A 23,076-nucleotide genomic window follows, 5' to 3' on the forward strand; every position below is an offset into this window, starting at 1 on the left:
AATTGTAGTATTATAATGTGAAATTTATTATAAACTTTTAAGAAATTTCCATTAGAAAGGTTTGAGAATTATTACCTATATTCATTATTAACTCTATTTATATGCGTGAATGAAGTAAGATTTTAACAATATAACGACTGTATCACTAAATAATGAACACAAATTAAGTATACGTTATATTGGCATCTCACAAAAACTGTAGTTGGCATAACATACCAAATTTCGCGCCGTTAATGTTTTAGAAAACCGGACCCGGAAATTCTACTTCAGTGACGCAGTGGCGTAATCTTTTGCGGTCTATCGGTTGCTTTGCGATTCTTTCACGTAAACGGTAACGTAAAATGGCGAATTGGAATTGTTATTTACTTGCGCGAACTATAGCGAAATAACTAGAATACAATCTAAGGAGTATTTACTACTGCCGAATTCGGGATTGTGTATTTATTTCTTCTTCCACAAACAACTGTAAGTATCATGGTTGTCAATTTAATAAAAAATTTATAACGTGTGCACTAGACGTCGATTCATATTCAAGTCGGTAATTCCGCATGTTTTTTATATGAAATTGACAATAAAATAGCTTTATAACATAGCAAAATGTAAATGTTCTTAGTGCTATTTCATTATAATTTTTGCTTAAGATAATTGAAATTTTGAAATAAGGTTATGGTAAAATTCTCAAACAGTTCTACCGTCATTTACTTCGCACGTTTCGATGTTGAATTGTAAATATATTTTATTATACATAGTAATATGTGTATTTCTAGTGCACGTGTTTACTTTTAATTTATTATTTTAATTTCTTAACGGATATATGGAAACCAGGTCGATTTGTTTCTTTGTTTTCTAGGTTATGATTCTGTGAAATTTAACTATTTCTCATAATTGAGATATTATTCCAAATTCTCATTTTGTATTTACAAGTGTAAAAACAATAATAATATTAGAAATCACACACAACACACACGCGCGCGCGCGCACGCATGCACGCACGTACGCACACACCTACACGCACAGAGTAGAGATAATTTTTACATTCAATTTTATTCTGTACTTACATACTTACATATTATAATTCAAAATATCATATTAATTATTAACTTATATTACATGTGTTATAAAAACTTCAATAATTTGTTAGAGATTTCCTCATCTGAATTTCAACATATCTCTTGTATTTAAATCTATTGAAAATTTATTGTAACTGTAAAATATATATTTAAATCATGTATTTTTATTGCATTGAGTAATAATTATTATAGTTATTGACAAAGTGATAATAAAAATATACAAATTTCCAAACAAAATATCTTAGAAACACATTCTTACTACAATGCTTATTTTATTAACAATACTTAGCAATATTTTATTAACTATATTTTATTAACAAATTTCTTTTCTGTGTTCTATGTTTTCGATGATTTTTTGTACTTGATTAGATTTATATGGTTTTATACATGTATGTTGTGAACTATATTATTCACATTTATTCAGAAATACTTTATGAGATTCTGTATAAAGCACTCTATGAACTATTTGAATATATTAATTAAAGGTAATTTTAATAAGTGGGGTGGAGAAAATAATTTTGTGAGAAAACTGTATTTTTATTGTCAAAAGAATATTTTAATTATTAATATTATTGAATATGTTTATATACATAGCATGTCCTGTTTATCGGTTTACAAGCTATTATATCCTTAACTATTGCAAATACTAAAAAATGTTTCATATGAAAATTGTTTGATTTTGTGAGAGAACAAGATTTTTTTAGTTTTTTATTTAAAGGGATTTGCAATGCCAATATAATGTTTTTTAAATTGAACTACATTTTTTTATATGCCACCTGATGCATTCTTTAATTCTTTACAGGAAAGTACATATTAAAGAACTCGGGTTGAAAAATGATTAGTTTAAAATATATTTTAATTTCAATTTTGTAAAACTTATTGTTTGGAAGACAAAGAAATCGTAAATATAAAAACACAGCGTTGTCTTTTCTTGTCTTTCATATGATAAGTTTTACTAGATTAAAGTCAAAAAATGCATCAGATAATGTATAGAAAAATGTACACATGTAGTTCCATTTAAAGAAGTTACATTGGCATTGAAATTTCTTTAAATAAGAATGTAAACAATATCTTACTAAGTTTCCCCCATGAAATCAAACAACTTTCATATGAAACATTTTTTAGTATTTTCAATAATTAAGGAAATATAGCGCATGTACAAATAAACAAGATATACTGTATGTATATGTGTATTACATTTTTGTAAACAGAAGATATAAATATTTTATATTAGCGAAAATGCACAAAATTTTAGAAAATATTTAGACAATCATAAAAGTTTTAATTATATATAAATCGAACTATTATGTAAATTCTATTAGTTAATATTATTAGAGAATAGTGAAATCATTACTTTTTAATAATGTAGGAGTTTTGTAGTAAAGTAGGAGTAGTGTAGAGTAAAGGAGGAGTTGTGTAGTAGGAGTTTTTCTTTGTTAATGAAGTATTTATAGAGGACATTAAACATCATATTCTCAATAATATATTATTTACATTTTTATTAAGCTATTGCTATTGATGTGAGAATACGTATTATATATATGATAATAGGACGTATCTCACAATGTGAAATAAAATAAACCTAAATATATTATGAAACTTCTTAAACATTGTATAGTACAGAAAATTGTGTAATTTAATATTCACATAAATTTGTCTGTATGCTATTTAAATAATTTCAAGATCATACAAATTCTCTTTCTTAAAATTTTGCATGCTACTATAAATTAGAAAGATATTTTTGTCTATAAGGTTTATTAGAATATATTCTTTACATGAAGAAAATAATAGCTTTTTATTGTTAAAATTGTAAATCTTTGAAGCACATGTTGTACAACAATTTTTATATAGTTTGATCTTGCAACAGAAATTTATGTTTAGATTTCATTTTTAATTGTGATGTGATTTAAGGTGGTTTTAAGCAATATTTAAAAAGCTGTGTGTAGGAGACTACTTAAGAAGTTTTACTTTATGTCTATTTATAAATAAAATAAAATATTTTTGGTATGCTTTCTATATTTATTAATGTTATATTTTGTAGTTCAATAAGATCATGTTCTAGTTTCTATATACATATATAATATATACCTATTTTAAACATCTATCATAATATACATGAAATGTAATTAAAAAAAAGATTTTATAAAATAAATGTAAAGTATTAATTTAAGAAAAAGTATAATTGCCATTCAGTTTGGGAATAAAATACTTTTTGCAAATATGTGATTTTTTATCTATAATTGGTATATGTAATTCTTTTGATATAGGTAAACAGTTTTATCATCAGTAATGTTATTATTCTTTGGTTTTACAAATCTGAACAAAAATTTAATATAATATGCATTCCAAAAAGCAGTGATACAAATATATATTATCATTAACCAAGGTTAATTTAACCTAATCTAATATTACACTACATTTTTATTTTTAATGTTTGTTTATGTATTTTTATATTCACATTTTCTATGAAATAATAAAGCTTAACTTATGTAAACATATATCATAGAAAAACACAAGTAATCTTAAATTACTTTTAATAGGTTTTATTGTGCAGATACTAATTCATCGTTCTACAGATATGATACTGATGGACTGGTGTAATTTGGCATAGTAGTGACATTGATTCATTTGATCTACATTGATTGACAAAAAATCATATTTGCAAGCATTTAAGTCTTAAATACTATGGCACAATATTATAATTTCGTGACCAATGCCAGTGGTACATTAACACTTGAAGAAGTACAGAGAATTTGCTCTGTTGAGGGACAAAGTGTACAATTAGTTGTTGAAGACATAAATAATGGTGGTAATGGTTCTCAACAATTTTTGGCTTATACCACTGCACCACAAAACAGCGGGCAAGCGATATTTTCACAGCAAATTAATTTAGGGAGTCAAATTTCTGCAACACAATTGGATCAAGGGTAATTTGTGCGCATGCATTTTAATTATCCAAATATTGAAGTAGCAGTGTAGTATCTTCGTGCTTTTAGTCTTTTGTGTGTGTATGAGTGTGTGTGTATATATATATATACACACACATACACACACATTAATATACATATTGCAATATAAGAACTGTTAGATACTCGAGGAAAACAAAGGGGGTATTGGTATGTGGTGCTTATTATGAAAACTAAATATCAATTATACAGCATGTTATTAGAATATAACAAATATTTTTATTCATGTTGCATTATGAAAATATATTTTATAGTATGTAATACGATTGCAATTATATAATAATTTAAATAAATTATTTTAATTACACACAATTTTGTAAATAGATTTATATAATTTCATGTATATGTATAATGTGTTTAGAATAAAATTATATTGTGTCAGCATTTAAATTTGTAATTCTAACAGACAATTATGTCTGTTTTGATATGTTTTATAGAAATATAGCATATTAATAAAAACTTCTTAAGGTTGTCTTCTAGCTATATATATAGAAACATGATGTATTAAAAAAGTTATGAATTTGCTTCTGTTAATAAAATTATTAAGAATAATAGTGCATTGTTTATTTGTAACACTGAAATGTAAATTTAAAATATATTACACTAGTGTATATATATATACATACATATATGTGTGTATATGTATATGTATATGTATTGTACATGTGTGCCTCAAAGAAATCTTTTGTAATTACACAGTAGGTTTACTGATTTAATAATGAAATATTGTATTTGGGTAATCTAAATCATAGTAAATTTATGTAAGCATGTAAAATCTGGGCATATCATATCAATTTCATTATTCACTTCGTGTCACTTTATGAAATAAGTCACAACAAACAAGTATAGAAATATAACACAACAAATAAGTGTAATTATATCATTCATTCATTGAATATCGAATGTATTAACAATTTGCTAAAATTATAAAATATCATAAAATTATAATCATATAACATGATAGGAACACATAACTATGAAAGAATAAACCAATTTCAAATATAAGGTATAATGTACACTAATAAACCAAATATTTTTAAATAATAATAATATGATGAAATATATGTTTCTGAACTTCTTTATTTTATTAAATATTAATATATATTTGCCATTTATGTATACATATAATTATATCACATTAAATTTTCTGTGTTTTGAAATTTGTTTTTCCTAAATTTTTTTTAATGATTTATATGCATCTGTTAGCTCTATGGGTTCTATAATTAATTGTTCACATAACAATAATATTACCAAACTTATCTTAAAAAGTTCGTATGCAATGAGTTATAATACAAGTACATTAAAATGTACTTTTTATTAACATAATCCATTTAATAGTATTTGTATTAAAGTATCATGGTGCTGACCTTATAAAATTAAAAATTTTGTATTTGGTAATATAGTATTTGTATCAGAATATATATGAAATGGAAGAATTAATTATATTTTATAGAATGCAATTAAAATATAGCAATGCACCCCTTTTTCCTCGTGCTTCTCACTTATAAACATTATACACATAATTGACATGTAGGGACCATAAAACATATCTTCAATCACAATTTATTCAATTTGTCATCAGAACCATTCATTAGAAATATATTTAGTTGATTTATAAATGTATACTAATGACTCAGACAGGAAGTAGTTTGCACTATTTTGTTAAAATATTTGTTGTTTTGAGTTTTCTCATATTTCAACTTATTGAAATGATGCATTTTTACTTTCAGACAAAACGTTTTTATAATCAAAACAAATACAAATGAATTAACTTCACCCCAAGGTGTATTAAAGGCTACGACAGTAAATGATAATACTGTAGGAGGGAACATTGTAAACATTGTGGATAATAAAGGTAAATTTAATGAATTTGTATATCATCTTAATAGTACATTAAATCAAAGAATTTACACTAATATGTGAAAGGAAAAGTTTTATGGTTACAATGAAGGAATAAAGCAATTTATAAGAACATTGTTTTCTTATTTAGGTTCCAAAACATTTATAGGTTGTAATAATGATGGACAACAAATACAATGGATAAAAATGCAAGAAAATAGTATTAATGTAAATGCAGTTTCAAAACAGAATGCATTGATATCAGAAAAAATTCAAACTGGCAATTTAAATGAAAATCAAAATAATACTTCTTCACAAGTAAGTGTAAAGAATCATAATAGTTTTATTTTGCAAATTATTAAGTGCAATAACAGTTGTATATTTTTAGAATCTTCTACATGGACTTTGTGAATTATCTTCATCGAATACTGAAATTGTAAAAAGAAAACCACTTAAATCATACCAAAACAGAAATCGATTATCAACAAATAGTGTACAAATAGGAACATCATCCATTGACAGGGTGAATGTAACAAATAACATTGGAACTCAAATACCAAACGCTAATGCGTCTATCAGAGCATCTACACCATTTTGTAATAAAACAATTAGTCCCATTGGACAGAATGTGACACAAATTTCTACACAAATACATTCTCCTTTGAGTACAGTTCATAGTAGACCTCAAGCTCCTACCTTGCCAAAAAGTTCCTTAAAAGTGCAACAGCCTAAAATGGAACAAACAAGATTAAAACAAATGCAAAATCAAAGACAAGTGCAAAATGATCAAAGATTACAAGGAAATAATATGCAGAGATTATCAAATATTGCTTCACAATCAGTGCAAAGTTCATTGAATAATCCACGGCAACAAACAACTACAAATTCAGTACAACAGAAACAAATGTCATCGTCATCACAATTACAATTTCAGAAACAAACCATATCACAAAAATCTCAGTATGAACAATCACCACTTTCACCTCCATCTCAAAATGTGCTTAATACTATGGATGTTGAATCTCTGGAATCTTCATCAGTCAGTGAAAAAGATCCAATAAATCAACAAAGTTTTCCTTCGCAAACTGATTCAGAAAATGGTTCTACTGAAAGTATCGCTTATCTTGAAAAAGTTATTCATAATCCAACAAATACTAAAGTTCAACCTCAAATACAAGGAAATACTGCAAAAATGTTAGTTATGCTTTCAAATGGTGAACAGAGATTAATTACATTTGACATACCTAACGAAGATTGTACAGTTCAAGATTTATTGGAACAGGTATGTTAATAGTCACCAAAAGAAATTTTACAAAAATTATTAATTGAATTAATTAAAAATGATTTGCATTTGTAGGCAAATATTGTATTTTGTGGAAAAACAAGTGTCTCTTTAGTTTCCGATCCTATGTTGGGTATCAATTACATTGTAGAAGCTGGGCCTGGTGCAGTTGCTTCATATGATATGAGTGAAAATGATAGTTCTCAAGATAGTGCAAATACTAATTTAGAGAATTCTCATAGGTAAGCTTTTAAATATATCACTGATTGAAGTTAACACATAAAATATTTTTATATATTATATTGAACATTTCAGTTCACCAGATGAGAATAGTAATCCTGTACAACAAAATGAGGTAAGTTGTAATTTTTTAGTTTTATACAACTTCTGATAATATATAAAACATTTATTTAATTTTTGGTTTGTAATAATATAATTTATATAAACATTTTTATAATTATGTATTTCATATTTATGCATAAAAAGCAGTAACACTGTAAGCATGTTTTGCTTAACTAAAATGAAATCATGCTAGAGAAGTATTCAATCTCTTTTTGAAGGAATAATAAAATAAAAATTATTTTAATTTTGATACATGAAATAAAATATATTACATAGATGTATATATTTTTGAAGCCTAGCTTGAAAGCTAGTTTGTAACTGCACTAAAAATCTATAAAATTTCTATGAATGTTAACGTCATAACTAAGTTATATAACTATTACCAGAATAAAAATGAATAATAATAAAATATGAAACAATAACAAATCAAATTATCATAAGAATTATGTGAAAAATAAATGTCATAAATAATTAATATATAAATTTTGGTTGATACATGAATTTTCAATGCAATTAATATGTGAATTGATTGAACCATTTTTTCACAAAAATGTTTATATAACGCATCTCTTCGTATTTGTAATGATTGATATTGCATGAAAGTAACAAATTATTTAATATTGACGAAACAATGTGTAAAATGCATGAAGCCTCTTTTTAAATTGCTTATATATTTAAACATTGAAAAGCTACACATAGAGATTAATTTTAGAGAGTAATTACATATCAAATTTCTCTTTAAATTTATTACCTTAATTTAAAATCGAAGTATAGCAATACACGTGTAACATCTATCATGAATTGTTAAATCTATATATTAAATGATATAGTTATATTGTTAAGTATAAGTTTAAATTAGATATTTAATTTTTATATTTCGGCTAAGAATGTTCTTTGGCATGAAATTTAAATTTTTATTTCATTAAAGGCATTTATATAGCATTTCTAAAAATTTTAACGGAATTACTGACAAAAATAATTATTAATTAGGAACATCATATAAATTATCATTTACATACATCATTTGTCATATAGACAAATACTATTATTGAAACAATTAAATAAACAAAAATATAGAATGTAGAATATTAAAATTATGACTACAGTGCACACATTGAATGGTCCACGTTTTTCGTAAATTTTAATCATTCTATTATCATAGCACAATTATATTTATTTATAATATGGTAACATATTACATAACAATGAATTTTATTTCTTTTACATATAATAAAGATATTTTTTTAATATAAATGTATTTTTCATATCTTTTATTTATTATTTTCGATATGTCTTGCAGGAACCTATATACATTGAAGGAATGTTGGCTGTCTGTTCCCATTGCGGTATCAGTTCTATTGACTTTAATCGATGTCTAAGATGTAAAAGAAAATTACCCAAAGATGTGAAATCCATATCAATGACAATGGGTATGCAAGAAAAGAAAGAAACAATGCTAACTATTGACGTAAGGATTATAAGGCTCTAAAAAATCAATATTCTAGATCTATCTAAGATTAAAATTTGTGATATTAACTTGTCATCTCCATATAAATTTAATTTAAAGTCCATTATAATATCTATTTTACGAAATGTAATATAAATACTTTATGATACAAATATAATTTATAATATAAATCTTTAGGTTTGTATTATTATGTTCATTTTTTGTAGACTTTTTACAAGAAAAATAACGAACGAAATTCATCGGCAAAATTAGAGAAATTGGAGCGAGATGGGTCTGTGTATAAACGTGGAAGGGGAAGAGGAAGAGGTGGCGTTTCAAGACCAAGGCCTATTCATAAAGAGCCAGGTAGAAAAAATAATTTATATGATTTTATTCAACGATACAATATTATCTTGTGTAAGTTTAAACAGTATGGCTGAACATCTCTGTTGCATCTAAATATAGCAGAAAGAAAAATGAGCAAAATAACACAATTTTCCAAAAGGAAATATGATAGTGGAAGGAATATTTTTCTCAAGGTCATCAATATTTTTTTAAATGGAACCATATGTTTTGTTTAGTGCTTGAACTAAAGAGAAATTAAAAACAAAAATCAATGGTATGTATTTACATTGTATGCCTAACACACTGCGAGATATTTTTTTTTTTTATTTATTTGTTGAAATTACAATCAATTCTCGCGTTGAGAATTTTCAGTAATTTTTCTGGCGTGGCGCAGTGACACGGCTGTTTATTTACAATAAGTTAATACTTATTATAGATAGGTATAATTTATAAGTATTATAAGTAAGTGCATATGCTTAATTTGGATAATTAAATGAATCTAGGTCTGAATTTAAATCTGAATTTAGGTCTAGCGGGTAGTGCCTCTTCAGCCTGCGAATCTGGTCCATCGTATCGAGTAGCCCAGTGATTAGGGGGTTTTGGTGTTTATTGATTCTTTTGCTATATCTGTCGCTATATTTTGCTATTTCCTCTTTGACGGTGGATATCTTGAGGTCGCGGTGTATTGTTTCATTGGTTACATACCAAGGTGCGTCAATTAGGGATCTTAGCGTTTTCGATTGAAAGCGTTGGAGTTACTTGCTGTTCCTCATAGTTGGATTCCGTAGGTCCAGACAGGTTTTATTACGGTCTTGTAGAGGGTAATTTTATTCTGTATGTTTAGTTTGGAGCGTCGGCCCGTGAGCCAATAGAGTTTTTTTAGTTTGTCCTTTAGTTGCTTCATTTTATCTGAGATGTGTGTCTTCCACGTTAGTCTCCTGTCCAGGGTCATGCCCAGGTATCGGACTGTGTCCCTGCTAGGAACTGTTGCATTGTTGATGGTGACCTGGGGGCAGGTTTGTTTTCGGAGCGTGAAGGTTACATGTGAGGATTTCTTTTCGTTGACTTTGAAGCCCCATTTGTGAAACCACTTTTCCATGGAGTCGAGACTTCGCTGGAGAGTGGATGAGGCTATTACCGGGTCTGCGTGGGTAGCTAATAGCGCTGTGTCGTCTGCAAATGTCGCTATTGTTATATCGTTTGATATAGGTAGGTCGGCAGTGTAGATGGAGTACAGTAGGGGTCCGAGGACACTACCTTGGGGTATGCCGGCTTCTATTGGGAATGTTGCGGAAGTGGCGTCTAGGCATTTAACCATGAATTGTCTATTGGTTAGGTAAGATTTTAGGATGGAGTAGTAGGGGTGGGGTAGGATCTTTTTAAGCTTGTATAGTAGCCCTTCATGCCATACTTTGTCGAATGCCTGTTGGATGTCTAGGAAAACCGCTGAGCAATATTTTTTCTTTTCGAGTGTTTGGCTGATCGTATGAGTTAAGCGGTGGATTTGCTCTACTGTAGAATGATGTTTTCGGAAGCCGAATTGGTGATCTGGAAGTGTTTTCAAGTTCTCTAGGATTGGAAGGAGTCGGTTCGTGAGCATCTTCTCGAATAGTTTGGACAGGGTAGGTAAAAGACTGATTGGGCGATAGGAGCAGGTTTCGTATATCGGTTTACCGGGTTTAGGGATGAGGGTAATCAATGAGATTTTCCAGGCCTTAGGATAGTGTTCCAGGCGAAGGATAGCATTAAAAATCGATGTGATGAGTGCTATCCCTTTTGTGGGAAGTTCCTTGATTGCTTTATTGCCTATTATCGTGTCCTGCTGTTTTCTTGGGGTTTAGGCGACTGATTGTTTCTATAGTCTCTGCAGAGGAGAAGGGTTCGATAGGAGGGGACATTTGGAAGAGGGTGTGCAGGTATTCAGTAACGTCCGCGGCGGCTCGGGGGGAATGGGGTTTGAATACTTTTGACAAGTGTTTAGCAAACAGGTCGGCTTTTTCTATAGGGCTTCGCGCCCATCCACCTTGCGGACGGCGGATAGGTGGGATTATTTGTGGGGGGCGTGTGAGTTTCCTGGAGGCCTTCCATAGTGAGTAGTTGGCGTCGGCTGTGGGGGATAAGCTGGCGAGGTATTTATGGAAACAGTCGTTTTTGTAGTTTCTTAAGGTTCTGGATAGCTTTCTAGTTGCGTTGTTAAGTTTGCGTTTGTCCTCCGGTGTTCTATGGGTCTGCCATACTCTTCTTAGTCTACGTTTTTCTGCTATTTTTTTTAGTATGTATTGTGGATATTCTTGTTTGCTGTTAGATGGCTTTGTCGGTGTGGAGAGGCGGATTGCGTTTATTATGCTCGTGTTTAAGTATTCCGTGGCTGCTTCGATATCTTCCTTTGTTTTTAGTGGGGTGAAGGCTGAGGTTGAGTGTGTAAAGACTTCTCTGAAGAGCTGCCAGTTGGTGTGTTGGTTGTGAATGGAGCCATTAGGTGTATTCTCGATGATTGTTGAACTGACTGTTGCTATCACGGGAGAATGATCAGAGGAGAGATCAGCCGAGGAGTTGATCTGGACGTGTCTTGATGGGATATTTTTAGTTATGAAGAAGTCGAGAAGGTCGGGTATTTTGTTGGTGTCAGTGGGCCAGTATGTGGGTTCGTATGTGGTGAGGTAGTTGAGGTTGTTGTTTATTATACTGTTTAAGAGGTTTTTGCCTCTTGCTGTAACCAGTTTGCTGCCTCATTGGATGTGCTTGGCGTTATAGTCTCCTCCAACTATGAATCTGTTGCCCAGGGTGTCCAGGAAGTTATCAAAGTCTTCTTTGGCGATGGAGTGTCTGGGAGGGCAGTATACTGCTGAGGTGGTGATTGAGCCATGACAGTCTTCTATTGCTACGTTTGTTGCTTGGAGGTAGTCTTTCTGGAATGGTGGGAGTTCGTAGTGCTTAATACTTGCTTTGATTATTATTCCGGTGCCACTGTGGGCCTTTCCTCTGGGGTGTTGGGTATGGTAGAATTTGTAACCATTTATTTTCAGGTAGCTCTTCTCGGTGAAGTGGGTTTCCGATACGAGCATTACGTCGATTTGCTGGTGTTTTAAGAAGAGTTCTAGTTCACGTTTGTGTTGCGCTAGACCGTTGGCGTTCCAGAGAGCTATGCGCCTTGGTTTTATTTTGAGTCGGGGCGTGCTAATTTTTCCACGATGAGTGTTAGTAGCGATAGCAAGTGATTTATTTGCTCCGATTGTTTCTCTATTAGCTTTTCGAGCCTTGAGGAGTTGTCTACGTTTGGTGGGTTGGGGACACTGTTTTGGGGAAGGTTCCTTTGGCTGTTCGGGTTATTTTGGATGCCTTGTATTGCTTGGGCATAGGAGGTTGAGGTGGAGATGAATTTGGTAGGCCTGGGTGTTTGGTTGGTTGAGGGGGTTGGGGTAGTCGTGAATTTCGGCGGGCTGGGTGTTTGGTTGGATACCTCTTTTGCTCTGGGCTTAGGGTACCTGTTCGTGTATAGTGTTTTATATGCTGGGCAGCCTTTGTAGTTGGCAGGGTGGTCCCCTTGGCAGTGGATGCATTTCGCTGGGGTTTCCGGTGATTTGGCGCACTTGTGGCGCAGTGAGTGCCTGCGCATTTAACGCAGCGGAAAGTATGGTTGCAGTATTTCTGCGTATGACCGTACCTTTGGCACCTTTTGCACTGCACTATTTCTTTTTTCACGAGCGGTGGTTCGATCTTTACTATCGCGTTCATTAGGCGACTGATGTTGTAGATTTCCTTATTGTTCGGCTTTTGTTTAATGTCTAGGAAGAATAGGGATAACGGGTCTTTCGAGACTCTATGCCTTATATTACTTACGTTGATGACTTCGTGGCCGAGTTTTGAGAGTTCGTATTTTAGTTCGTCTATGTCTGCTGAGTGGTGTATGTTTCGTAGGACCACCCGGAAAGGCCTTTCCTGTTTGAGTTGGTAGGTGTGGAAGTTGGCGTTCAGGGTCCTGAGTGTCTTGATGAGTTTTCTGTAAGCTTCTGGGTTCGTCGGCAGTATTTTTACTTTGTTGTTGCTTATCTTAAGGTTATATTCCTCCTTGCTGATATCTCTCTCTAGGGACTTGATCATTGTCTGTATGTCAATGACGTCGTCCACAAATATTGGTGGGGGAGGGGGGATTCTCTGTGAGTGTTGGTTTGGTGGCGGTTCTACGATTTCCATGGCGTCGTTTGAGGATTCCAATACGGCGAACCTGTTGTGTGTGTTTATTTGCGTTGCTGTTTCTATTTTCCTTTTCTTTGTAGTATTAGCGTCGTTAATGCGGAGAGTTCTGCTGCACTTCTGCCACGGGGGGGGGGGGGGTAGCACGGGGTAGCTGCAAGTCTGCTCCGGAGAGCCTGGTCGCGGTTGCTGGGCCATCATCGAGCTAGTTAATTCGGAATGAACAACTAGTCGTGAGGCTGTGAGGCTAGTATTCGGGTTGAGGTTAGGTGCGTGGGATTTTCTTCTCCCTAAAGGGTAAGAGACACTTAGCTGTGTTCTCTTTCGACGGTTGGGCGACACGTGTTGTTTTCGGACTACGCTGGGCACTAGAGACACGTCTGCACGCTTCGGCACTCCACAGCGAACTGCGAGATATTTGATGTGAAAGATATATAGAAATAAATGCTTAAGAAATATTTATTTGAATGTACATCCTAACTTTGCTACTTTGTATATTTGACACATTATTCAAGTAATATCTATAATACAATCATGTCTACACAAGAGATTATATTCATGATTAAAAGTGATTTATTGTTTAAAATCATAATAATGTGAAGTAACATATTTAGCTTCTTTTGATTACTTGTTAAATGATCGATGACGATAACATTCATGTTAATAATGACATAATTTATAGTAAACACTATTTCATATACATATGAATTAATTTTCATTATTATTATTGTTATACGTCTAAACATGCTAAACGTCTAAAATATTAATAGTTTATGTTTCTTTAAATTTGTAAATTTTTTAAAGCTTTACATTTTCTTCTTTTTTTTTTCGAATTTTTCCGAACTATAAATGTGTTGTAGGTCTTGTCTCATATATTATTTCGCGATGTGTCTAAATATATAAATAAGTTAATACTTTCTTTTTCTTTTTTATTGTAATGTTAGAGATTTGAATAAAGGCATTAATAATTTAGAAAAACATGGAACGAACGACCTTGAGAAAAATACTGTTTCTATTACCATATTTTTGTGTCTTACAATTGAATCGAATAATCTTTATTACTATAATTATGTTTATATACAACAAAAATTTTGAAGTGAATTCTTTTATATATCTTATGACATACAGACAGCTCAGACATGATATTTCTTATACAGAGTGTCTGACAATATCATCTGACGAAGAGGAGGAAGGCAAAATTAAAAGATCGGACGGCTCTAGTAACAATATACTTTCAAACGACGCAAGTAATAATTTTAGTGAAGAAATGGAAACCATTCTTGAGAAGGAACCCGTAATTACGAACAATTCTATTTCTAGCGTGAGTTCTGATTATGCTATGGAGAGTGAAGATATTAAAGGTATCTTGCAATATGCTTCATATTTTACGTATTTTACATATGTATATGACTTCTATAAAATACGTTGATTCCAATTTATTGCATTTTGAATGTAATTATATATAAAATGAGAAAACGTGAAAATAAATATTTTCAGATAATTCTCTTCAATCTCCACATACTTCTTTGTTGTGTCGAACAGTAAGGATAGGATCTTATAAATATGTTCCTCGAGAGAGAGTCATAATCTCGCAAACTGGAGTAAGATTTGGTGTACCCCTATTAGAAGATGGTAATCCTTTACTAATTATTATATGTTCATAATTATATGTTATTTTGATAGGTATTTGTCATATAAAAATATTCGCGCATTTTTGTTGCAGATAAAACTTTCGTAGCATTAGAAGTTAAAATCCAAGATATAGTAAAAGTGCTAATTCATTTTGGCAAAGCAATGCCAGTGCTTTTCTTTTATACATCTACTAATACTGGAGCTATGATTCGCGAATTATTAGGAATGCAGGATCCAAAAGGGCCATATTATGATCCTGCTGGAAAAGGTATCAACTTTAAAATATATTATACTTTATAATATATTTTACATATATATATATATAATTATAAATGAAATGAGAATGTTAACATTTTTACAGATCATACACATAAACGTATAACTTTACTACCAGAGAAATTATCCGAAGAATCGAAAGTTGTGCTAAAATCTTTATTTTCGCGAAGACGCTTGTTAGAAGAATTAAGCTCAAAGGAGGCAAATGATATCCTTGTACGAGCATCGCCGAAAGATGTGAGTAATATATGTTATTGATAAGTATGTAAAATTACTATCTCTCAAATATAATTCGCCTTCTTTCAGAAGCTAAAAATACAAAGCTCATCTAGAAAAGAAAACCAAACTGGAACAACAACTAATTCAAATGTCAATGGTGGTATACAGACGTAAGAAACAAATTTAATTACAGAATTAGAATAAATAATCATATTTATACTATTTCCTTTTTTTTCTTCTTATTTTACTTGGGAATGAGTTGATGGTAACAATTAATATTTTAAATTGAAACTTATACTTTTTATTATATTTATAGTTTCTATAACTAATATTGAAACTTCTTCATTCTCGGGATATTTTTCAAAGCTGGTCAAATAAATGTTAACATAATCTGTTTCTTCTTATATTCTCCACTTTTGTTTGAAACATTTCCTTTTTACAATTAACAGTTTTCACTTTTCGTATAATGTACGATTTGTTATTTACAGAATAACTGTATATCCTCCACCACCTGCAAAAGGCGGTATAGCGATTAACACTGAAGATTATTTATGTCTTGGGGAGGATCAGTTTTTAAACGATGTAATTATAGACTTCTATCTAAAATATTTGACACTGGAGGTTTTATCAGAATCTGATCAACATAGAACTCATGTATTCAGTTCATATTTTTATAAACGATTAACAAGTCCACATGCTCAAGCAGGTGAAAGTAATGTACCTCTTTCACCCGCTGCCAAGAGACATGCAAGAGTACAAAAGTGGACGAAAAACGTTAACATATTTGAAAAAGATTTTATTATAATTCCTATAAATGAACAGTAAGTACTTATCTTTCTCAAATGCTCAATTCTGTTTTTATGTCTCTATTTAATCTAAAATATTTCCAAGTGACACTTGTTATATAAAATAATATTACAGTGCCCATTGGTTTTTGGCTATTATTTGTTTCCCTGGTTTGGTGGGTAAAGTTTTTGCACAGCCAAAACGATGTGATGAAAATGATGTTCACAAGACTGTACAAAAAAGTAAAAAATTAAAGGAAGTAAAACTACAAGCTGTCACGATTGGAAGTACGACTCTCAAACCAGTGACAACTACTGTGACTATAGATCAAGGTGATGATGGTTCAGAAAGAGACGAAGCTGAAGGCGATGACGAAGAAATGGAGATGGATAGCGAAGATGATGTAAGTGTGCCGCAAACTAAGTTGTGTTTTAATATAGATTATAATAAATTATAAATGTATCAAAGTATATGCTATTGGCAATTTCTAATGTAGGATGAATCAGAAAATGCAGAAAATAAAGGTTTATCTTCAAATGTTGAACCAAATATACAGCAGGAGAAAGAGACTATAAAAGTGTAAGTATTTGCATATACTTTTAAAACAAGTGACGTTCCAAATAGGATACTATATTTATTCATATTTTTATTTTATTTTTTATAGACCCTGCATATTAATATTTGACTCTCTTGCGGGGGCAAGTAGAGCACGTGTAGTAGCTACATTAAGAGATTACTTAAGCTGTGAGTATGTTGCAAAAATGGGAAATGAGAAAGTGTTTTCAAAAGATACTATTAAAGGAGCATCGTTGAAAGTTCCTCAGCAATCAAATTTCACTGATTGCGGATTATATGTATTACAATACGTAGAGAGCTTCTTTAAAGTAGGTTTATTTTTTTAGTTTATATCATTGGTATAATTGGTAGACGAGGTAGCATTACAAATTGTACAATAATAAATTTTTTTTCCAGAATCCCATTAAAGATTATACATTGCCAATAAAGACACTGAAAAATTGGTTTGAGGAAATAGTAGTAACAAGGAAAAGGGAAGAACTCTCTAAACTATTGATTAACTTAATGATTGCAGGAAAAGGAGATAGAAATATAACAATACCAACTGTAAATTTTCCCACACAAGATGGTAAATTAAAAACTAAGGCTGAGAATCATGTTGATATAAAATCTGTGAAAACAGATGTTGAAGATAAGAAAAAGCCTATACTAGATGGGGAAAATCGTATTAGTAATAATATACCAAATCAAACAGAAAATACAGAACCAACTACTGAGGTAGTTAGTAGAACTACATACCAGATCATTCCGTATTCTCCATGTACAAGTTCTAGTTCATCTGAAAGTAATTCAACAGAAATGTTTACTGAGACTAAGACTCCACATCCAAGGTAAATACAAAATTTTACAATTTAACCTATTGTTAAATACAAATTATTCTGCGATAAAACCGACAAACTTTAATTAATTAATTTTTATTGTAGATCATCAAGCGAAACAATGTCCTACTTAAAGTCAAAACGGATTTCCAGGTTAATGATAAAAACTGAGAATCAAGATGATTCTCAAGCGGCCAAAAAGCACAAAGGAGAGTCATTTGATTCTTGTAAATAAATGTTACTTTCTTTTTTATAATGATAAAGTTAGTCCACACTCATAAATAAACATGGAATCATTTACCTATGTAATAAATGTAGTTAATACTTCATAAAACGAATAAAAACATCCAATCATAACTGTATAAACTGGAAGTTTTATTTGCTTTTATAACGATTATTTTTGTGTTAATCAGAAATAGACAATCGTATTATAAAATTTATTTATCATTTGCACTTTAAAGACATTTTTGTAATCTCGAGTAGTCAAAACATTTAGTACTTTAAATATGTAGAACTAAGTATTTAGTTGATTGTTTGAGCGTTAAATCCATACGTCCTTTCGGGCATACCGGTTTTATTTCGTTACAATTCAGGTCAACTAACTGTATAAATGTCATTATGGTGTAGAATTTACTGCATTCAGTAGTCTGAATTGTTTGGAAACAAACGAATGTTATGGAATTAAAAATTTATAACCGGTCAGATCAAATTATTCTTTAAAGGTTGTAATACAAACACAATTTGTAAGCATTAAATTTACATTGTTGTAAGCATGAATGGAAGATTTATAATTTATTTCTCTACACGTGTACATAAATTTGCTTTTCGATTTTTGAAATACGAATCAAAGTAACGATATGAACAAGTAAATTGAATAAATAAAATGAATGAAATGCTTCTAGTTAGTTGCAAAATAATTGAATAATACTTGGTGACAGGTATAACTGTTATTCATATTTAGGAAAAATTGTCTGTTCAGTTTCGTCATAAGATTATTTTGAAACATATTCGATATCTAACGTGATGCGGATGTACAACCAGGTAATTTGGGAGACCAGCTATTTAAAGCTACGCGACATATTCACACAAATATATTCAATTACACTCGATGGTTTTAAATAACAGCTAAGCAAAATCTTGCTGTGCGCGAAAGAAAGGAAGAGATCGAGAAATAGATTTACAAGTATTGTGTGAATGTTTGCTCGGGAAGAGATGAGAAAAGCGAATGAAATTTGGTGGTAAATATGTAAGTTTATATTACGTTCACGAGAATCACTTGAAACCATAGTTTGTCGAATGCTGTTTTGCGTAATATTTTGCTGTTGCATAATGTTCCTATATTTTGTATATACATACATGTATTATAATGTTAATGTGTAATAACTTACAAACTTAAAGTTAACTATACTTTGATGCTAAATATATTATTTTTCTAGACCAGAATACATGTAACAATATACTCGCGCATTGTTACTGTAAGAGTACGATTAAATTATTGTGGTAGATTGTTTTTAACAACTTTTTTAGTGTACGAAATATTGACAATAATTGCATTATGATTTCTTGTTATGCTTGTAGTTTGGGCCACGATATAGGCAGCCTGGATTAAAAGTATTCGTATAATATGAACGTGAAAATTGGGAAGACTGTGTTCTTTATGTTAATAATTGCATTGATATACAGATGATCGCACGTTATACAGCAATGTTAGCAGTAATAAATATAACAAAATAAAAGAGTTAACTGCGGTACTTTGTAACATATGACAATCGAAAATTCACATAAGGGAAAAAAGTATTCGTACATTACGATAGATTATCAATTTATATCACAATTAATATTTTGTAAGATTGCCCTTTCCACGAATAATCGTTTGCATTCTATTTATCATGAAGTGTATTAAGTTTTTAACAAAATTTACTGATATTTTACTCCATTGTTCTCGCAGAGCCTCTTCAAGATATTTGTTTGGTTTCATATGGTGTTTTGTTATTCTTTTTCCGAATTCCCACTATATGTGCTCAAGTTTTAAGCTCGACGATTACGGTCGTATAGGTAATGTATGGGGTGCACTATACCAGCAGTCATTGACATATATAAACATTTATTCATGATTTTGTAATTTTGTTTTTTTTTTTTTAGTTTCCGTTTTACGATATCGAGCTTGTGCATACCATATTCGATCAACACCATGGCTGCAACGATAATCGCTTTGGCAGTTTCTACACTGTATATTGTATTTACAAGTCTCATAGCTTACTGGATGAGAAGATATACCAACTATTATATACAGGATCCGTTTGTAAGGTCCCTATTTTTAGAAGGTATTGCTACCGGTGAACTTTGCGGAGCATGTTTCGAATTAATAATAAGTAAGTTTACCGAATTTATCGTCAATAATTTCTAATTGGTAACTCTATAAATTTTACAAAATTTGATACGAAATTTATTAAACTAATAATGTTTTTACTTATGTACATGTATATGTATATATGTATCGAATTTTATTCTTTTCTTTTTTTTTTATGTGTACCTGTAACAGCTAATATTTTTTAATGGAATGCTATGTACAATTACAATTCTATCAGCGTCAAATTATAAGAACGTTATATTTTTCTGTATAAATTTTTCAGTACATATTCTCTGTTTTAATTATAATGTACCTTAGTTGCGGATAATTGGGGTGTTTCTATGTACGGCGTATATTTATTCGTACTGACGATTTGGTGGTCTATGAATTGGGAAGACGCTACCGCTTGTCCCTACACGCACATCGAAGACGTTGTCAATGGAACGAAGTCAGTGCGCGATGCTTTCCTTTTAATATGGGCCGAACTTGTCGGCGGTCTTGCCATTTTTAGATACGTTCAATTACTTTGGGCACTCGAAATTGTTTCGACGCACAAACACAAAGCATTCGAAGATTGTACTACCGATCTGCAAGTAAGTGCGATAATAAATTACAAACTTTTCTCGACTGTTTGTAATAGGCTCGCTTCTTTCGTTCGAAAATGTAACAAAAATAGTCTTTTCGCGATAGTGACGTATGTAAGAACATAAGATAAAAATCATTACATTTTTTGTAAATCTTTAAGACTATTATAATAGCCTCGTTAACGTTAGTACCCTATCGGGATATATGAGATTAAAAAAATCATAGTTTACATAAATTCTAGCGAAAATTATGCGAGCGTCTCTTCTATCTTTAAGGTGCCTGTAATATTTGGAGCATTTATAGAATGCGTGGCAACTTGTATATATAGGGTGGTCTCACGTGGCTTGAGCGAGATAAATTCGAAGATTAGTGTTATTCTTGATTCCTTCGTTGGAACAACTTTGGTTATTGCAGGTTTGATTAATTTATATCACGATTCGTCTTGTAAACAATTTTTTTCATTTATTTACCTACGTTAACCTTTAGTTATTTACATATCCCTTTTAGTTTTCTAATTACAGGGTATCTAAGCTGTATAAAAATAGAAACTTTCATTCGTTTTTGTACATATATTCTTTCGCGGTTTATAAATATTTAGATTTAGATGTTTCATACGACTTTAATAGGTCAACGCAATCGCCTTTAACAAATTAATATAAACTAATGGGAAATAACAGCTGAATCGATCCATATTTTTGAATACATGTACGTACGTTGTATATGTGTATCCTTATATAATATATATTTCTTTATTCACTCTTGAATTCTTTCAACTCTTTTCTTCAAATGTGGAAATTGTATATAAACTTTTCGAACGTAGGGATATGTTTGAATTATTCGAATATTCGAATATATTCGGATCGTAAATATAATCCTTTTCGTGATCAAATATATAATAATGTAAGTTTTCCATCGAAAATTGTCTGCTTCGATCATTCGAAGAAATTTCTCTCATCGAGCAATAATAAGTACGAACATAACAACACTTTAAAGTCCTTTGAATTATTACATTTTTTATTATTTTTACAGATGTTTGTTTCCCCAGAAACGATTAAAAATTCGCTTGGAATAACTCGAATAACGCTTAGTTTTTTTTCACATTTCCCATATTTCTTTTATTTTCGTTTGTTTTTTCTTCTTATTTCGAGAAAAGTTTCTTTACGATTTCACCTCACTACGATCCTTCCACCTTAATAAATCTGGCATCTTAAAGAAAACATATTACACTTTTCGCAATTTAAGAACTGAAAATGTTTGCGAGTAATCGAATCTGTTCGTTGCAAATATTAGATACTCTGTATTATCGTATCATGGCTATAGATTAGACTCTTGTTTTCGATGTGAACACTTGTTGATGATCGTGTTGATACACTTATACTCGATTTATTTTCACGCTGATTTCAGCTTTCGATTATTCCGGCGGCTACTTCAATCCCGCGCTGGCTACCTCCTTGAAATACGGATGTTTAGGAACTTCCTTTATGGAGCACGTGATAGTCTATTGGGTGGGTGCGTGTGCGGGTTCCATCGCCTCTTTACGAGTATATAGGCTACCGTTTGTTCAACGGTATGTGGAACAATATAAAGAGAAAACGCTTTAAGTCACCGACAGTGAAACATCGGGTCGTTGCACGAGTTTGTTGGTTTTCTGTTTGCCCGACTTTCCCGTTGTTTGTTTTATCTTATTCCCTGTTTTCTGTCTGAGTTACCGTTCTACGAAGTAACGTCTAAGTTTATACATACTTGTATCGAGTCTCTCAGATTGTTACAATATTTGCGCACAAACAATTTCTCGAAAGCGGTCACCCTCCTCGCACGTTTACAAAGTAGGAACATTTTTAGATATTGTAAGGTGATGATAGTGCTACGATGATTTGAATTGAAATTAGTGTAAAATTATCCATAGCGAGCGATGCGTGTAATTAGCATAATGTATCATGACTGTACAATAAAAGACTGTACAAATAAAAGTTTTGCGAATAAATTGGAAATATTACATTCTGAGATATTTAGCAAAGCGACGGTATATGTGTTAGACTTTTAAAGAATTTAAAGATTTGAAACGCAATAATCTCACAAAGGCTTACAATAGTAAGCAAAATTTAGTCATAATTGCAATAAATATAGTATTGGAAAAGAAATTGTTTGACTTACAACTGTAAGAATATTAAATGTTAAAAGTTAATGTAAACCCTACGTGATATATATCGTATAATTTCGAAACTTAGAGGTATATATAGTTCGTAATAATTATCCTTTATAAAAGAATACGAAACGAGTCACACATCCGTGAATTATATGTAAATGTTATTACAATATTTATCAAATAATATTATATAAAGAATCTTA

The 23,076-nt window shown here is 30.9% G+C and overlaps 2 protein-coding genes across 7 annotated transcripts; both read left to right on the forward strand.

Moving 5' to 3' along the window:
* The first annotated feature begins 264 nt into the window (after nt 1-264).
* LOC126868921 (uncharacterized) lies at nt 265-18,158 on the forward strand. Of its 4 annotated transcripts, none has more exons than XM_050624904.1 (20): nt 265-465; nt 3,611-3,997; nt 5,767-5,891; nt 6,027-6,193; nt 6,264-7,157; nt 7,233-7,399; nt 7,473-7,512; nt 8,800-8,967; nt 9,174-9,312; nt 14,643-14,846; nt 14,983-15,117; nt 15,209-15,385; nt 15,479-15,630; nt 15,700-15,782; nt 16,101-16,433; nt 16,534-16,801; nt 16,895-16,977; nt 17,063-17,282; nt 17,371-17,804; nt 17,898-18,158. In XM_050624904.1, the coding sequence occupies exons 2-20, from the start codon at nt 3,756-3,758 to the stop codon at nt 18,025-18,027; spliced, it is 4,161 nt and encodes a 1,386-aa protein (XP_050480861.1). In that variant the 5' UTR covers nt 265-465; nt 3,611-3,755; the 3' UTR covers nt 18,028-18,158. The 4 variants fall into 4 exon arrangements, with proteins under 4 accessions (XP_050480861.1, XP_050480864.1, XP_050480862.1 ...); XM_050624907.1 differs by having other exon boundaries at nt 15,703-15,782; XM_050624905.1 differs by having other exon boundaries at nt 3,625-3,997.
* A 138-nt stretch (nt 18,159-18,296) lies between these two features.
* LOC126868942 (aquaporin-11) lies at nt 18,297-22,733 on the forward strand. Of its 3 annotated transcripts, XM_050624968.1 has the most exons (7): nt 19,063-19,292; nt 19,371-19,636; nt 19,741-19,847; nt 19,935-20,164; nt 20,461-20,735; nt 21,003-21,141; nt 22,132-22,733. In XM_050624968.1, the coding sequence occupies exons 4-7, from the start codon at nt 19,984-19,986 to the stop codon at nt 22,326-22,328; spliced, it is 792 nt and encodes a 263-aa protein (XP_050480925.1). In that variant the 5' UTR covers nt 19,063-19,292; nt 19,371-19,636; nt 19,741-19,847; nt 19,935-19,983; the 3' UTR covers nt 22,329-22,733. The 3 variants fall into 3 exon arrangements, with proteins under 3 accessions (XP_050480924.1, XP_050480923.1, XP_050480925.1); XM_050624967.1 differs by lacking the exon at nt 19,063-19,292 and adding an exon at nt 18,297-19,038 and having other exon boundaries at nt 19,741-20,164; XM_050624966.1 differs by lacking the exons at nt 19,063-19,292; nt 19,371-19,636 and adding an exon at nt 18,297-19,038.
* Nucleotides 22,734-23,076: the final 343 nt, after the last annotated feature.

Source organism: Bombus huntii, chromosome 8 (assembly GCF_024542735.1).
Source record: "Bombus huntii isolate Logan2020A chromosome 8, iyBomHunt1.1, whole genome shotgun sequence".
NCBI classification, from domain to species: domain Eukaryota; kingdom Metazoa; phylum Arthropoda; class Insecta; order Hymenoptera; family Apidae; genus Bombus; species Bombus huntii.

Coding starts and splice junctions, on each gene's coding strand:
- LOC126868921 (XM_050624904.1), top strand. CDS start 3,756: ATGGCACAATATTATAATTTCGTGACCAATGCCAGTGGTACATTAACA. Junction 3,998..5,766: donor GCAACACAATTGGATCAAGG/GTAATTTGTGCG, acceptor TTTTACTTTCAG/ACAAAACGTTTTTATAATCA. Junction 9,313..14,642: donor GCCTATTCATAAAGAGCCAG/GTAGAAAAAATA, acceptor TTTCTTATACAG/AGTGTCTGACAATATCATCT.
- LOC126868942 (XM_050624967.1), top strand. CDS start 19,984: ATGGCTGCAACGATAATCGCTTTGGCAGTTTCTACACTGTATATTGTA. Junction 20,165..20,460: donor ATGTTTCGAATTAATAATAA/GTAAGTTTACCG, acceptor AATGTACCTTAG/TTGCGGATAATTGGGGTGTT. Junction 20,736..21,002: donor ATTGTACTACCGATCTGCAA/GTAAGTGCGATA, acceptor TCTATCTTTAAG/GTGCCTGTAATATTTGGAGC.